This window comes from Crotalus tigris, unplaced genomic scaffold (genome assembly GCF_016545835.1).
Source record: "Crotalus tigris isolate CLP2741 ecotype Arizona unplaced genomic scaffold, ASM1654583v1 scf7180000017541.2806704, whole genome shotgun sequence".
Lineage (NCBI taxonomy): Eukaryota > Metazoa > Chordata > Lepidosauria > Squamata > Viperidae > Crotalus > Crotalus tigris.
In genome coordinates this window covers 139,920-157,022 of record NW_024096462.1, presented here as the reverse complement: position 1 = coordinate 157,022, position 17,103 = coordinate 139,920, and the positions used below count along the sequence as shown (strand labels likewise).

The following is a 17,103-nucleotide window of genomic DNA, read 5'->3' as shown; positions in this document are numbered from 1 at the left end:
AATGGCAGCCACAATTGTAATTCAATGATCCATCCATTTTTTAACAGATGGAGCTTTAATCTTACTATGGTGGCTACCATCTTTACTTTTGTGATGACAACTTGTGGTCTCTGTTGGTTCTAACTCTCAACTCCAGCACTGGATAATTTATTGTGTTATTCCAAAGCCAGACTTGGATGGATGAGAACTGGTCCCAGTATTACAAATCTGGAGCTGGAAAGTGACTCATTGCTGTTAGTGATTGATTTCTCTTGGTCTTTTTAGTGGCTGCCTGGAATAACAAACACACCAAGAGGGCCAGCCTTGTGCCATCTGCACTCCAACTCCCTCTAGCTGCAGCCTGTCTTCTGCCAAAAGCTGGCTTGATCTGTGCCATGAACCCAGTGGTACATTTGCAGGTGTCCCTGAATTGCAATGCCAGTGACTTCATAGGACTCAGCTGGATCCAGAAGCTCCAGAGATATGTAGTCATAGATAACGTAACAAGGAGGACCATTCAGCATCTTGAAGACAATAATGGCTTTGCATGCCACTGCCTCCACCAACACTACCAGTCTCCCTCCTCCTCCCCCATTCCAATGCTCCAGCCAAAGCGAGAGTTGGACTTCAGGCAAATGAATAGCAGGTCTGTTCCAGGAACGGCACTTTCCCTCCCACTCAGCAAATGCTCTGGAGAATCCAGAAGGCTACCGAGACTTGATCTCTTATGTGGGTTCAAGAGGACTAAGGAGAAAACCTGGGGAGACTAAAGATGGGATCAGAAGGAGAAATGATCAACCTTCACGTAAGTGTTTCTTGGCCATGAACCAAGAGAGAGGGTGGGTAAGGAGCAGATCCTAATTCTTCTTCCTCATGATTCCTTTCCATTTTTTTCTGTCTTATTTTGATGCTTCTTTGGTTTTTTTTTTTTTCCTCTTTTGCTTTCCTTGCTCTCTCATTGGAGCTGATAATAGGATCCACAGCCTATGTTCTTCTCATCCAGGGATTGATTAACATGCACTGATAATAAAATTGAGAGGCAGGGAAATGAAAGGAGAACTATCAGGGCTTTCTTAAAAGGACAAGCAAATGAAGGTAGCCTCATTTTTTTTTCTCTACCAGCTGGAAAACTGATTTCACCTCTGCTCTTTCTCAAAAAGCTCCTCTGTGCCTGATTAAGAAAATGCTCCTGAAATGTTTGTAGGAAAAGAAAGAAACAAAGCAATAGCTAAGCAAGAAAAGGAGAGAGATGAATTCCCATCTAGGATTCCTGAGGAAATACAACCTCTTCATCCAGCCATTTGACTGCTCCTTAATGTTTGTTTGACAAGGAGTGTCTGCTTCCTCAACTTGGCATCCCTTGAAAGGTTGATGCTTTTGGTCAATGGGCTGAATTTTAAGAAAAAAAATTCTAACCAGCGAAGTACCTAGCAAAGTGAAGAAAGGGAGCATTCAGCTTAAGAGAAGAGCGATAGACCATAACATGACTTTAGGATATACTGAGGTTGCAGTTAGGGTTACCTGGCTTTGGCAGAGTTAACCTTGTCTCCTAAGGAACGGGGAAGAAACAAATCTACCCACTTGCAAGCAAACCTCAAATAACCATCTGCCCCCCGCTTCCCCCCCTCAAAAGCAAGTACCATCAAGACAGTACAAGAAGACAGAAAGCATGGGTTCACTTCAAATGATATGTGAGAGATACAACTTTTCAATGCTACCTTGTGTAAACTTTCTTCAAGTGGAAAACAACTACAGGTATATCAGGATGAGAGGTTCTAGTCCTGTTTTTTTTTGATTGCCATAATAGTTTTCTACTTTTAGGAAGGATATTTTTAAAAGGAGATCTTCCAGATGGGCTATCTTTATGGACTTAATTTCATTGCTTTAGGCCATTACAATCCACTGAAATGCAAACTAACCATTCCATCAAATTCATACAACAATATGTTTATTTACTTACAAAATGATTGTGCCATGTCAGCCTAGCTGAGCAGTTGGAAGAAGCTGCTTGTTCATCTCTTTCTGCTGCAGGCCTGAATATTCAGCTGTATTCCCAAAAGATTGATTTATTTGGCCATGGGTTTGAAGGCTAACATGGCGTTGAAAGAAAAATCTTCATCAGGATCCATTCCAAGATGGAAATAAACAAAAGATGCTTTAGAAGAAGGAGACTGCTTTAGAAAGAAGGTTGTAGTTTATTGAAGAGGAGAGCCAGACAGAAAGATGGCTCTGGGAAAAATGGCCACATGTAGCTGGGAGTGTTGGGTTTTTATACCTTCTTGAGCTCTTGTTTCCTGTTCCTGTTTGAGGCTTTATATTTCCTGTGTCATGTACGTTGACCTGAGTCTGAGTGTGCCCTTTTGGTGTTGGTGGGTTAATCCTATTATCTCCCCAGTAGAATTTGGGTGGGGTATGTAGATTTTAGAGGTCTTTGTCTTCCTAATCTCATCAGCTTCTAGTTTCCTGGCTCCAACCTTCCTGAATGGATTATTGCATTTGCATTTCTAAAAGCTGGCCTCTGCCTAGTTTCTGCTTGGGGAAGAGGGGCTGGGGCTGGTTTCTGTCTTTTTCAAGCTCTTCTCCATTATTCCTTTGGGGAAATATATTCTGCCTTTTTAATATTCCCCCAAATATTTCTTTCTCTGGATTCTTCCCACAATGGCTTTTGAGACATGAAGCCCGTTCCAGGATATAAGGTTATGTCTCTTCTCCTCCTTAACAGGGAGAGCCTGACTACCATTTGTGCTATATTTAATACTTTGGGCTACCAAATTTGAGCTGCAAAAAGCCAAATGACCACTAATGGCAGCAAAGAAGTACAGATAACTGGAATATCTGTTGCCAGCTTGTGGCTATTTGGATTTTTGCAGTCTAGATCCGATAGCTCTAAAACATTTTGCTTGGTCTGTTGTGTGTTGTTATAGGGACGCCTTTGATGAGTTCTTGCAATGCAATTTGTCCCGAAATGAAGTTAATACTTTACTGGTTGGAATCATTCAAATGAAATACATCTCACTAGTTTTTTTTTTAAAAAAATCTGTTGCTCTTGGCTTGTTTCTAGGCCTGGTTTTGGCGTCATAAGGACCACATTCTTCCACACAGATCTGCACAAGCAGCTGCTTTTTTCATCAGGTCCTTACACCATTGGAGAGGAGATGTTTAGGACCAGCAAATGTTTGTCAGAACCAAATAGATATTCATTTAGAATATTTTGCCTCAATGTATATGGAAAATTTCCACTGGCCCAAATCTAATTCTGCATACAAACTGGCTTCAAGGCCAATAAGTTTAATTTTGTTTTAAGGCTGCACTATAACTTACAATATTGTGCAACGTTTGCTCATTTATATTTTTGGGCTGAAGAATAAGACAGTGAATGCCCTCAATAAATGAATGCAAAATCACATAACAACAATGATTATAATATAAAAATCTGTGTTACAGACTGCTTCCTTTTTTCAGAACGATTGTTTTTCAGAATTTCCTGTGGAAAGGCAATGACATTAAACAAGTTAAATCTGGATATGATCTGAATTCCTATAAATAGGAAACATAAAAAATGTTTCCAAGAGATTTTTTTACCAGCTCCAGGTGCTTGAATCTTGATGAGAAAGAGAAGTCGTCCTTGACATAATACCTGTATAGCAGAATAACCATGTTTAGAGCAATGTGCTTGCAACTTACCGGATCTACATTATGCCAGAGGGCTGTTGCCTACACGTTACCTACCTTGAGAGCATCTAAGAACCATCTGGTTGGTCACTCTCATTAACGCTCCCAGTCTCTGTCTTGAGACTGATGCCACCACCGATGCAGGCAGTGCATGCTAGGGAAGGGCACCAAGCATTAGAGGGCAGAATTGTATCTATTATACAATCTGGCTGCATTTTCCAATGGAGGCTGCTGCCCTCAAGTGTGAGGGTGGCACTGGTATTTTTACAATTTAGTGATTTTATCTTAAAAGTATGTTATAATGCACTTCATGATAAATTGGATTGAGAATCCTCTATCTATCCATCCATCCATCCATCCATCCATCCATCCATCCATCCATCCATCTATCTATCTATCTATCTATCTATCTATCTATCTATCTATCTATCTATCTATCTATCTATCTATCTATCTATCATAATCAATAATAAAGAATATGAAGAAATAGCCCTTCTGTCTTTTATCTGAAACAGCTAAAATCTTGGTTGATCCTGTCATAAAACTCATCCAAGTGAGTTTTAAACCCAGGTACAGATAGCCCCCATTTAGCAACCACAAGTGGGATCAGCAACTTGGTCATTAAGTGAAGTGGTGGCTACGTAGTAGAGCTTGTGATCTAACCCAGGGATCTTCAAACTTGGCCCTTTTATGACTTGTGGACTTCAGCTCCCAGAATTCCTCAGCCAACTTGCCTGAAGTCCACAAGTTATAAAAGGGCCAAGTTTGAAGATATCTGATCTAACCTCAGCTTTCCTTTGCTTTACAGACCTGCAAAGGTCATAAATGCAAGGATTGGTCGTAAAGTTACTTTTTCATTCTCCCTGTAATTATGAATGGCCATCAAATGGGGCAGTTGCTAAATGAGGATTGCTTGTATGTTGCGAATACAACTCCCAGAATTCCCTTCTGCAACACCAATTGGGAATTCTGGGAACTGCAGCCCAAGCCCTTCATGAGGCTATCAGCTTTGGAAAGCTGAATTAATTTCTCTTTGCTGATTTAAAGTCCATTTTTTCCATGGAGCCCAATATTCTTTTTGGCCATGAATGCTAAAATTATGACTCACAATCTATGCTTTGGAAGAAAAGAATTAGTCAGAAAATGTTACAGAAGAAATAAGATTGAGAAATTTAAAACTGTAGAAATACCTGAGTGAATAAATTGCTTCCTCCAATCTGTTGCTTTCCCCTTAGGAAATTGAAGAAGTTGTTCATTTACTGCAAACAGGGGAAAAAAGTAACTTTATTCATAGAAATAGTTCTTTGTATGCCTGCCAGATTTGTCCATACACTGGGAATAAATATAGTGACCAGCCTCACAAATGGGAGCTGAGACTATTTATGCTCAAGCATTTTACACCTGGGAGTATCTGTCTGCTCAATAGTAATTATTTTTGAATTGCAAACAGAAAACTAATCCATAGGTTAGCATTTGTCATGTTAGCTGGAAGTCACATATTCTCTAATGCAACCAAATCCATACTGAATTCATTAACCACTTAAGGAATTTCCTAATTTGACAAGATATAGTAAACTAATAAATATTAGATTAAAAGTAATATCAAAGTGCACAGTCCAGGGTCTAATCAAAGTAAGCACTTCAAAAACTCAAGATTAATATAATAATTGCTGGTCCTTGCAGTATATGTAGAATTGCCCTCTGTCCTGTTCCAAATGAAATCATTGAGAGAGTTAATTATAGAACCTCATTCTGTCTAAATTGAAATTGATGGGATTAAACAATCCTTGATTTTGGCTGGATTGTCCAAACATTCCATTTTCCCCTATTAAGCAAGTGAAAAGAGTGGAAAAACCTCTGCAGGTTTGTTTGTTTTACAGTTTGTACGTGAAATTTCAACTTTTCTTTATGGTGTGGTATCTAACAAATATCCTAAAGGAGTTCAGAAGTGCTAAATCTGAATGCTTAAAATTAATACAGGATTTTAGACATTTTAACAAAGGACTGCCATATTTCACAGCACCTTATATATGTGAAAATTTGCAATGCATCATGGGGTGGAAGATGGGAGGTTAATGCCCAACTGCAAGGTTTTATTCGCCAAAACTAGGGGTAAGGTGGTAAGATGATGTGTTTGCTCTCCAGTTTATCTGTCTCTCAGTGTTAGAAAAACACAAAACATATTTCATCAACTCTGGGATTTTCCAGACAAATCCAAACCGAAATGTATCCAAGATTAACCCAAACTCTGGTCTGTTTGTACATCAGAATGTTATAAACCCAAGCATATTTAAAAGCTTGCACGTCTAAAGCTTGCAGACAAAACTGCCAGCCAACTAGCAGTTGCTTTTACTGGCCCCAAACTGAAGATGTAGAACTGTTAGCCAATCATTGTTTGCTTGCCAACCAATAGCTGACCGTCTTATTCTACCTCCTCAAAGATGTGCCTCAATGCACATCCATTTCCCCCTCTTCATAAAAATAAAAGAAAATAAATTACTAGCATTCTTGCATATTTCTGTGCTTAGCATAGCAGCAAACATCCACTGCATTCAACAACGGATGGAAACTAATCAAGGAGAGACGCAATCTAGAACTAAGGAGAAACTTCCTGACAGTTAGAACAATTAACCAATGGAACAACCTGCCTCCAGAAGCTGTGAATACTCCAATACTGGAAGTTTTTAAGAAGAAACTGGACAGCCATTTGTCCAAAATTTCCTGCCTGAGCAGGGGGTTGGACTAGATGACCTTCAAGATCCCTTCCAACTTTATTGTTATTGTTATTATTGTTATTATTATTATTATTATTTCTTTTTCTGCTATACTGGAAGTTTTCAATTTGGGCTCCTTTATATGAGTAGTTCTTGACTTACAACAGTTTGTTTAGTGACCATTCAAAGTCACTAAAAAGTGACTTATGACCATTTTTCACTTTTGCAAGCTATGCAGGATCCCCGTGGTCACGTGATCAAAATTCAGACTCTTGGCAACTGTTTCATATTTATGACGGGTGATCCCCTTTTGCTACCATCTCACAAGCAAAGTTAATGGGGAAACCAGATTCACTTTACAACCAGGTTACTAACGTAAGAACTGCAGTGCTTCGCTGAACAACTGTGGCAGGAAAGGTTGTAAAATGGGGCAAAAACTCACTTAACAAATGTCTCAGCAAAAGAAAATTTGGGCTCGGTTGTGGCCATAATTCGAGAACTACCTGTATAACTTCAGTGTGGCACCTTAGGACATGAGACATGTGGAGAGCATTCCCTCTAGCAGAAACAAAAGTAGCTTATGAAGCTGGGACCTCTTGCCAATTCTGAAATTGTATTCATTATCTTGACCCCACATTTCCTTTTACTGGCCCAAGGACAGACCAAAATTGTTTCCAATCCAAGCCACTTCTTGCAACATTTATTGAGCAATGGAGGACTCATCTCATCTCATTCTCAGGACCAAATCGACTTTAGGTCTGAAATACCTTTGTGCATTTAGACAACATCTGAAAAATGTGACTTTGGGATAAGATCTTTAAATTAAGAATGACTGACATCTAAAATATAAGGAATTTGCTTATATGCAGAGTGGGCATAAGAGTGAATCTTAATATTTTACTAAAAATTGAGTCCTTAGCATAATGACTAGATCTCACTGACTTAATTTACAAATAAAATGTGTATGGTTCTAAGGGCCAGCTCACATTCTTATTTTGCAATAAGTTATGGATACCCACATACAAGAAACAAGGTCAGTACCTTGGTTGTTTAAAAGCTCAGTCCGTGAAAAATCAGGAAAGAAATGGCTTTCTCTTATTAGGTGTTGTATATAGGGAAATGTTCATTTAATATGCATATGCAAATCAGGTGAAAGGTCTTTACTGAAACTTCTCTATTAACATTAAACTCAAATACTTATCTCGTATTATTTCAATCATTCCCCTTCAGTTTGCCAGGTTAAAAAATTCAATATATTTTTCCAAACAAAAAGTACATCCGGCGATGCTTTTATTGGGTGAGGTGGGTGCAGAGCTCTTTAGCTTAACGCAGCTATAAGTAGAGGAGGGATTGTGCGTGAATGTGCAGCCTTTCATCCTATCAGCATTCTGTATTTCAATGTACTTATAGCATTAGAATTAGGGTTAGGGTTCCTGAAACCGACTACAATCTGTTATAGTCCAGCTGTCAGGCGCGAAAGCCCAGGTCCACATATGAAGGTTCAATTAAACTGACTTATTGCTAAAGCCAATACACCGGAATCTTCTCAACTATTGCTAGACACCTGGTTAATATTACATAAGAGCCAATTGAACCCAAGGAGGGGATGGGCATAGTTCGCTTATGATTACGTTATGATTCTAGACTGGTCCCCCTTTTCACTCTGCCCCCAGGTTCTGCCATTCCTTCTCCTACACCAGCAAGCTTAACACAGCTAGTTTGGGAAATCAAGATGGATGTCCTTTTACATGCCTTCATATTTTTTATATTTTATTGATGACTTTTATCTTGAAAATATTTGGCCATCTAACTAACATAAGCTGAATTGACTCACTGGAAGAACAACTGTAACAACAATATGAAGATTCCTAGCACCCATTCAAATACAGACACAGAAAACAACCTTCCAGTTTTTGTTGATGTTTGGAACTCTGTTAATTGTTGATGTAAGTGTCAAAGCAGTAATGGAGTTCATCTTGATGTTCTCTATGTAGTTGATCATTTCTTTGAACAAATTATATATTTAATGCAACAAGAGGTAAAATGATTAAATGCAAGACTGGCAATCTTGCACTGAGTGTATTGTTTATGCTAATCTATAGTATAGCAAACAACAATGCAGCTCTCTGTTATGCAAAACTGATATTAATGCATTAAGCTAAATTAATACCTAAAAGGTATTTGTTTGGCTCCAGAGCATATGACCCCATAATGTCCTCTTTCTATGGCCAAGTTACTTCCAGTTACTCATAGTTCACAGTAAAACAAGCATTTTCTTTTATTGGAAATAACCAGTTGTCTCACCCCTACACCATCCTAAAATGTTGAGAGCCTCTCCAAATATCACATTTTAGCCATTCTAGTAGGTAACTCTGGCTGATGGATGAACCCAATTACAGCTGCAATGGGTGCACATTGGAAGACATGAAAGACCAAGTTGGAGCAGATCATCATGGAGAAAATCTATCTAAGGGGTTGCTGAAAGCCAATACCAACTTGATGGCACATAGTATAATCAATTTAGTAAGCAAATCCTGTAAGAAGAATGTGGCTTGAAAGCTTTTCATTTCTCCACCCATAGCCTTGGTGAAAGCAAGTTGGTAGGCAATTGTAAAGCTTCTTTATATTAGATAAAAAAATGCCTGTTTGATTTTTAAATAAATAAATATTTCTGTGTGGATTGGGGTTGAGAGATTTTGTCACTGGGAATTTTGCAAGACCTGGGGCAACCCAAGACTGATTTTCATTTTCTATCTTATGGTATAGAAGAGAGTAAGGAAGATGGCCATGATGGAAATATCCAAGAATTATTATCTAGAGAAAAGGGTCAAAACAAGTTAGGAGAAATGATGTAATTTTGGAATGACTCAGGCAGCCCCTACTCTGATTCACTGGAATATAAAAAGAGGTAGGAGATCCAACACAATCAGATTTTGTTATTATCACCAACCTCACTAAAAGTGGTTTTAGCCTTCCTGTGTAATTGATTTCCTTCTTTGGTCTACCTAGTGAAGCTAAGGAACTAAGAGGTTAATGTCTGTGGAGATTTGCAGTCATCCGGGTTATAATTGTCCCAAAGGTGCCTTTTTCTTCAGAAGGCTAGTGGACTGTTTTTTCTTGAGGAGGAAGAAGAAAGTGTTTGGCTTTTCATCCAAAAAGCTTCATCAGTTCAGATGGCAGGAGGATGAAAGGCTAGGTTCTGTTAGGATGGTGGTGGTGCTGGGAAATGGAAGGATTGTATTTTTTGCAGTCATCTGGTCATTAGCACTCTCTCTGAGAGCTGTTGAGGCCACTTGTGCCTTCAGGGTCACCTAAATCAGGGTGCAATTGGTTGTGGAATCTTCTTGGAACAGCTGCAAGGACTGTGTTGAAACTGAAGATAGGTAGTGTCTTATTCCTCCCCCTCTGTTGAGAGAGGAGTGTTCAATTCTAACTTAGATGGATTCTTTTACCCCTCTTTCAAACCAATGGTCCTTTCTATCCTAACATACGTTGTTGGCAGTGAAGGTAGTTGTAAGTTACTTTCAAATGTTTTTAAGATCAGAAGAGGGAAAATGGCGGTGTAGAAGTTCTCAGAGTGCTGCCAATCACCCAAATATTTATTGTTCAGTTTTAAATTGGATCTTTGACATTCTCTGAATGTCAACAGTTCCAGGAAGTAGGAAGTAATTACTATTTAAATGACTATTTTGATACAATGAAAGTACCAACTAGGACTAATTGTTTTGATAAACCTCAGAAAAATATTTGAAGGAATATTCGGATAACAGGAATTCAACTGGTAGCTTGTAGCCAATATTGGTTCCAGTTCTATTTATTTTCTAAGGCCACAACTGAAGAATCTCTTGGTCCTGGTTATTCATAGTGCTGGTTGCTGGTCTGAAAAGATGTGCCAACTTTCTTTGGTTCACACTATGCCATAAGTAGATTATGCAGGACATATTAAGGGCCTATCTGTTTTCACTGGTCTTGCTCCAGAATGAAAGTGTATGTGGTGTCCGTGTATACAACACTATACTTATTCCCCTGTTGAAAGAATTTCTTGGCATCTGTGGCTTTAACTGTGTGGCTTCGGAGCGGTTACAAAATCTTTGCCTTGAAAGAAGATTTGTTTGTATTCACAGGAATGGCTAATTCCTGCATGCTTTCTAGTACCGCAAAGCCCTTTGCCCTTATTTAGTGATATTCCTAGAAAAAGTGCTGACTGACTTGTATTCTTCTGTTAGTTGATTTTAGGAAGGTTGTCTGAGGCTCAACTACAGGCAACAGCATGGATCTGTGATCAGAATTCCAGATATTTTTTTATAGCTTAAAACATTTTTTTGGAAGAGATGGCTGGGGCTGGGGTCCCCATATGATAAAGAGAGGCTGAATACTTTGAGGACAGAGAATAAAAAAGACAGAGAAGCATGAAAGAACTTAAGAAAAAGCTGCACTGGGGAATATCTTTCTGCCAGCATGCAGAAGATGATGATCGATCCAGAGAAAGTTGGGGGAACATGCAGAAGGGGTTGAGAGAGAGAGCTTCACAAGGTTTGTAGAAGCAAATGGGACTGGGAAGAAACTCACTGTGTAATCAAGTATCTGATGTGGTTAAAGTATTGGGCCATTTGGATATAGCCAAAAAGATTGAGGGAGTTTTATCTTCAAAAACAATCCACTTTTCAATCTTTAATAAATTAGGGAGCTTCTGTGCAAACTTTTTATGGTGCTCATACATTAGCTCCATGACCCTGCACACCCTCATTTCTTTTTTGGCAGCTGCGGTGATTGATTGCCTCACAAGAGGAATAACTCTTTTTGGCTGGGAACCTGGCCTCGGCAAAGTCCAGGTATGATAGGTGACCTGGGTGAAATTGACATGCTCCTGTCAGTTCTGGCTTTTCTTTGGCAAGGGAAATTGAGGGAGGAAGAGAGTTTGATGCTGCAGGGCCTGAATCAGATCAGGGCAGGGTAGAGAATTTTATTCTTTGTTCTCTGCATTTTACGTCAGTAGAAGTGAAAGCAGTCATGAATCACTGGTGGTGAAAGGATGCTGTGGAAGTGCAATATAGGATATAGCCAGTGCTGGCCTCTCTGAGTAGAAGTTTTCTTCCCTCCCTGCAATTCCAAATTTGGGAAAGCAAAACATTAGAAGAGTGAATAATAGGAATTAAAAGTGTAGGCCTGGAAAACATTGAGATAATGTCATGGGCATTCACACAAAAGGGCTGATACGTGTTGGCCAGTCAGAAAACACCCACTTAATAGAATACAATAGAATTCGTTATTGGCCAAGTATGGTTGGACACACAAGGAATTTGTCTCCGGTGCGTAATAGTGATAAATCATGATCATAAACAACATAAAAATACATTCATCATAAATCATAAAATATAACACTTCATCATAAATCACAAGATGCAACACTTAGTGATAGTCATAGGATACTAGCTAAGCAACAACATAAATCATACTGGGATACTAAAAACAATACAAATTGTAAGATACAAGCAATAAAGTTATAGTCATAAGATAAGAATAGGTCAGTGGTGGCAAACCTATGGCATGGGTGCCAGAGGCAGCACTCAGAGCCCTCTCTGTGGGCACGCGCGTCGTCGCCCCAGTCCTAGGCCTTCAGCTGGGTTTTATAAAACCTTTTCGCTTTAGGCCTCCATTGCCATGTGCAAAAAAAAAAGAAAAAGGTTCAATCAGTCAATTTCAACTTCTCGCGGGAAAAAAAAGATCTTGCAAATTTGGAATTGATTGATCGAACTTTTTAGTCCCACCCAGTAAAAGTCCCACCCAGTCTGCTGTTACCACCACAGCCATGCCTACCCAATGGGCCACGCCCACCCAATGGGTCACACCCACCCAGCACTTGACGATACATAAATGGGTTTTGGGTTGCTGTTTGGGCACTCAGTCTCTAAAAGGTTCGCCATCACTGGGATAGGTAATAGGAAAGATGAGGAGAATAATAGTAATACAGCTTTACTAATAATAGTAATACAGCTTTACTAATAGTAATACAGCTTTACTGTTGTAAGAATTAGTTGTTAAGCAGAGTGGTGGCATGGGGGAAGAAAACTATCCTTATGTCTAGTTGTTCTGGTGTGCAATGCCCTAGTGTCGTCTTGAGGGAAGTTGAAATAGTTTATGTGTGTTCAGGATGTGAGGGGTCTGTAGATATATTCACAGCCCTCTTTCTTGCTCATGTAGGATACAGGTCCTCAGTGGAATGCTGGCTGGTAACAATTGTTTTTTTTTCTGCAGTTCTAACTATCCGTTGAAGTCTGTCTGTCTTGTTTGGTTGCAGTTCCAAACCAGACAGTTACAGAGGTGCAAATGACAGACTCAATAATTGTAGAACTCTGTCAGCAGCTCCTTGGGCTGTCTGAGCTTTCTGAGTTGGCGCAGGAAGAACATTCTTTGTTGTGCTTTTTTCATGACATTTTTGAGTTAGGTGTCCATTTTAAAACTTGAGATATTATACAACTTAGAAACTTGAAGGTCTCTACTGATGATACTGTGTTGTCTAGTATTATAAGAGGTGGTAGAATAGTAGATAAAAGTAGTCCACATTTCCTTCCATCCTCCAAAGCATTCTTTGTCACTTCAACTAACTTATCTCCCCCCAAGTTAATTGTTTTATTGCATTATCAAATACAAACAACACATTATAGAATATAGGTAATAATTGAGTACAGTGGTATTTATACAATGGAAATTGGAAACTGTTAACCCTTTGATTAATTAGATAAATTTAATCTTTAAAGATGAGGAAAAAAGTTTTATATCAATGTTAAATATGATACTTAGCTGGCAGGGAAGACACATGATCTAAATCTTCCCCCCTCCCCTTCCCCCCTCCTGGTTGGTGGGCACCCTTCCAAATACAGAATTGGGCTATAATTACCCATGGGTGTGGCTCACTGAGAAGATCGTCACCCCCCCCAGGCAGCGCATCATCTTGGTTTTTAGCTTTTCTATTCAGTTTTTCTAATTTTGTTTCTAGTACTTTTTTACTTTGCATTATATTGCAAGCCACACAGAGACACTGTTTCAGTGAGATGGGCAGCATAGTAATTCAATAAACAAATACATATTTTTAAGGATACCTCTGTGGCTTATGTGGGTCTCAGAGTCATTATTTTAAATAAAGTTGATAGTAGAAAGGGCATTTGTTTTCCTCAAAAGCTTTGGTTTCCTTCCTTCCTTCCTTCCTTCCTTCCTTCCTTCCTTCCTTCCTTCCTTCCTTCCTTCCTTCCTTCCTTCCTTCCTTCCTTCCTTCTTCTGAAATTTAGGAGCCTGATAGGCAAAAAGGGAGGTATCATGTTTGGGTTGAGGAAAAAAATAGAAGTACTTTGAGCTCCTGAACAAAATGTGAGATTTAACTCTTAGAAACAAATTTTCTGGAATATTTCTCCTCCACACTTCAATTTTCCCCCACCATCTTGCTGATTATTAGGGAACATCTGTTCCATTAATAATTATTTTAATTTTAAACCTTTATGACTTGTTCTTCATCCTGAATGGCTTCTAAGTGGCTTAAAACCTAAGATCTGTCTCCAATCAAAATGGATAGACACATCCACATAGCTTTCCTACATTTTCTTATTCTGGGATTTCTTTTTCAGGAAAAAATAAATCTAAAATGTCCAAACAACCGTGACTTTTTCTTATACTAATTAGATTAATAAAAAATGGCACCTTCAGATTTACCATTGAATGTGACATGACCCAAAGGTAAAAGGAAAGGGGAAGAGGAAGAGAAAGAGGGGAAAACCTGAGAATGTTCCTTAAAAACAGAACATCTTCAAAGAGGAACTGTCAACCATTTTGCCAACCTGCATTAAACTGAAGAGATTCTCAGCTCCAGGCTCCTTCAGGGGCCTTCTGCCTCTAACAAAGGCTAAACTTTGTCTCGCTTAATCTGTTTGGGAGGGTCTCAATTCAACTGTTTCCTCTTCCTCTTTGAGTCTAAGCCAAACAGGATAATTTGTTATGCTAATGTATTAGAGCAGGTTTCCCCAAGTTCCACATAAAAAAGAGGAAGGAAGGAGACATTGAGTTCCATCTTTCATTGTGATTTGCCAGGTTGCCACTCTTTTGTATGAGCATCTGTTTTCCACTGTATTGTATCACAATATTGGTATTGGCTACCATACAAAATTGTATAATAGATAGGAAACACTTCTTCAAAGTATATATTTTATTATAACAGCATAATTGCCAGCCAATGCAATTTGGAAAATAGCACATGTTTTTTCAACTCCTTTTATTTTTCCACTCTCTTCACGTTCTTTTGACATTTCAAACCTATTGAACTGATACCCTTGATTAAAAGTGTAATATATGCAAATGTTTAATCCTTAGTCTTTTTACACCTGCATTTATTGTTGTCTCTGTACCTCAAACTAGCCAACAGAGAGCTAAACATAATGATAATGATGATGGTGATAATGATGATAATCATCATCATCATCTAAATTAAGCCAGTACATCTAAATGAGATGGATGCTTTAATGAACTCTTTTTTAAAATGGTACGTTCCATTAATATATTTCGTATTTGTGTTCTAACCTTAGTCATGGAAACTCATGAGGGGATTTTAAGCCAATCATTATCTTAGAATCATTTTTAGATCCTCCTAATCACATCATAAACCTACCCTGGTAACTATTTTATATGCTATGATCTCATGGTATAGCCTTCATTTCATCTCAAGCCCCCAACTGAGGTAGCTGTCTTCAGCTGTCTCAGTTTTAAAGTAGTGTCCCTGTTATCTTCAGATATGATTTTTACTGCAGTCTAGTATACATATAAATTATATGATTGATGATGTGATCAGTGGTTGAGATCTAGCCCAGGGGTAGGCAACCTTGGCTCTTTTATGACTGGTGGACTTCAACTCCCAGAATTCCTGAGCCAGCATGGCTCAGCTTGGAAACTTCTCCCTTTCCCCTCAGCATGGCTGGCTCAGGAATTTTGGGGGTTGAAGTCCACGAGTCATGAAAGAGCCAAGGTTGCCTACCCCTGATCTAGCCATAGCTGTTTTAAGTGGTCCTGGACATCTCTTTCCCCTGACGGCCATTTTGGCTGAGATTATAGGACAGACTAGCCATCTGGTTTCTGTAGAAGCATCTGGCCAAGAAATGGCTGATCAGTGTTTTCTGAAGTGATTGTCAAACTTTTTTATATATGCAGTTTTGCCACTTTTTCTACTACTTTTGTTATTACTTTGATAGGAGCAGTACAATTTTGCCTACTGTGTGTGTTAAGTGACATGCTGCCCACAGCATCATTCATTTGCAGCAATTGTTGTGAGTGGACCTCATTTGTTCTTGACTGCTCCCTCTCACTTCAATCTGGACCTGTGACCTGTCAGCTGGGTTATTTTTTGAACCTGGCTTTAGCCCTCTTTCAAAAGAGAGCTAAATCTGTGCTTATAAGCAGTCTGTTAGACAACAGGCACAGAAAACCTCAGTGCCTGCAGCCTGTTACCAAACAATAGGTGGCTAGACTAACTGATAAAAGTCTTCACCTAGGCTTCTCCAAACTTGTCCATCCCATAGTAAGGGAAGCATTCAGCAGCTGTTTCTCTTGTAACTGGGTGGGAGGGGATCGAAACTATGGGGTTTTTTTAAACTTTTTTTTCCTCCTATTCAATTATATCTGATTTTCAGAGATTGCCTGGGCAAGTCCCTGCAGTTATCTTAAACATTTTTTTTACAGAAGTAGTTTGCTATTCCCTCTTTCCTAGGGCTGAGAGAAAGTGACTGGCCCAAGGTCACCCAGCTGGCTTTGTGCCTAAGGCAGGACTAGATCTCAAGGACTCCCAGTTTCTAGCCTGATGTCTTAACCACTTCACCAAACTGGCTCTCTTTCCTTAATAATAAATAACAGTATCTTAACAGTATTGTTAACAGTACTTAACAGTAAAAAAACCCCTAATTCTTAAGTAAATAATACTTCCTGTATTATTATAAAAAAAACATAATCACTTGCTGACCTCATTACTGAGGTAGCCTGGGCAGCACAGTTTATTTTGAATTTCTTTTCTACTGGCTCACAGACAAGAATATACATTAAATCATTCTTTGTTCTTGACATTTCTACAGGGACTTTCTGATGATTCTAAGTCACGTGTAGACCTGTATTATCACATGATATCTGAGGTTGGGTTTTTTTTGAGTGGTTGTTTTTGGCTGAGGTTTATTTAAAAGAAGTATGTGTTTCCTACAACTCAGTCCACCAGTGGAGCTGGCTTGTAATCCAATTTCCCACTGATAGGAGCTCTTGACTCTTTTGGTTTTCCAGGTGTGGGGACTACCTGCCACTATCCTAAAAAAGCATCATTGTCTTTGGAGTGCTGCAGAAAATTGTGGCAAAATGGTTTGTTTCATAGCAGCATGGATGGGATGAGACAGAAGACTAGGATATTCTGTTATTTTCTTTTTTCATATAGAAGGAGGTTCTTGTTCCAGAACTAGTAGAAGCAAAGACAAGGCACTGATTTTATCTCCTCTTTCCCCATGGCTGAGCTCTGGTTGACCTACTACAGCGATCATTTCATGTTCTCAGTGTTTCAAATGTGGCTGAAGGAAGGGACTTTCAATCACTTCCAGACTGTAGGAAAATGGGAACTGAAAAGGGTGGCCCTGTGAAGTTCCTTATCTTTCATTCAGCTGGTATTGCTGAATGGTTCTTATTTGCATTTGTCAGAGTACATTTTCCGTCAAATGGGCCAGTGACA

The 17,103-nt window shown here is 39.0% G+C and overlaps 1 protein-coding gene across 1 annotated transcript in view; it reads left to right on the top strand.

Moving 5' to 3' along the window:
* The first annotated feature begins 616 nt into the window (after positions 1-616).
* Positions 617-17,103, top strand: part of NINJ2 (ninjurin 2) — a 66,172-nt gene continuing 49,685 nt past the window's right edge. Inside the window, exon 1 of the mRNA XM_039354900.1 lies at positions 617-784. Coding sequence (XP_039210834.1) covers positions 752-784 — 33 coding nt within the window. The 5' untranslated portion in view covers positions 617-751. The remainder of the gene's footprint in view (positions 785-17,103) is intronic.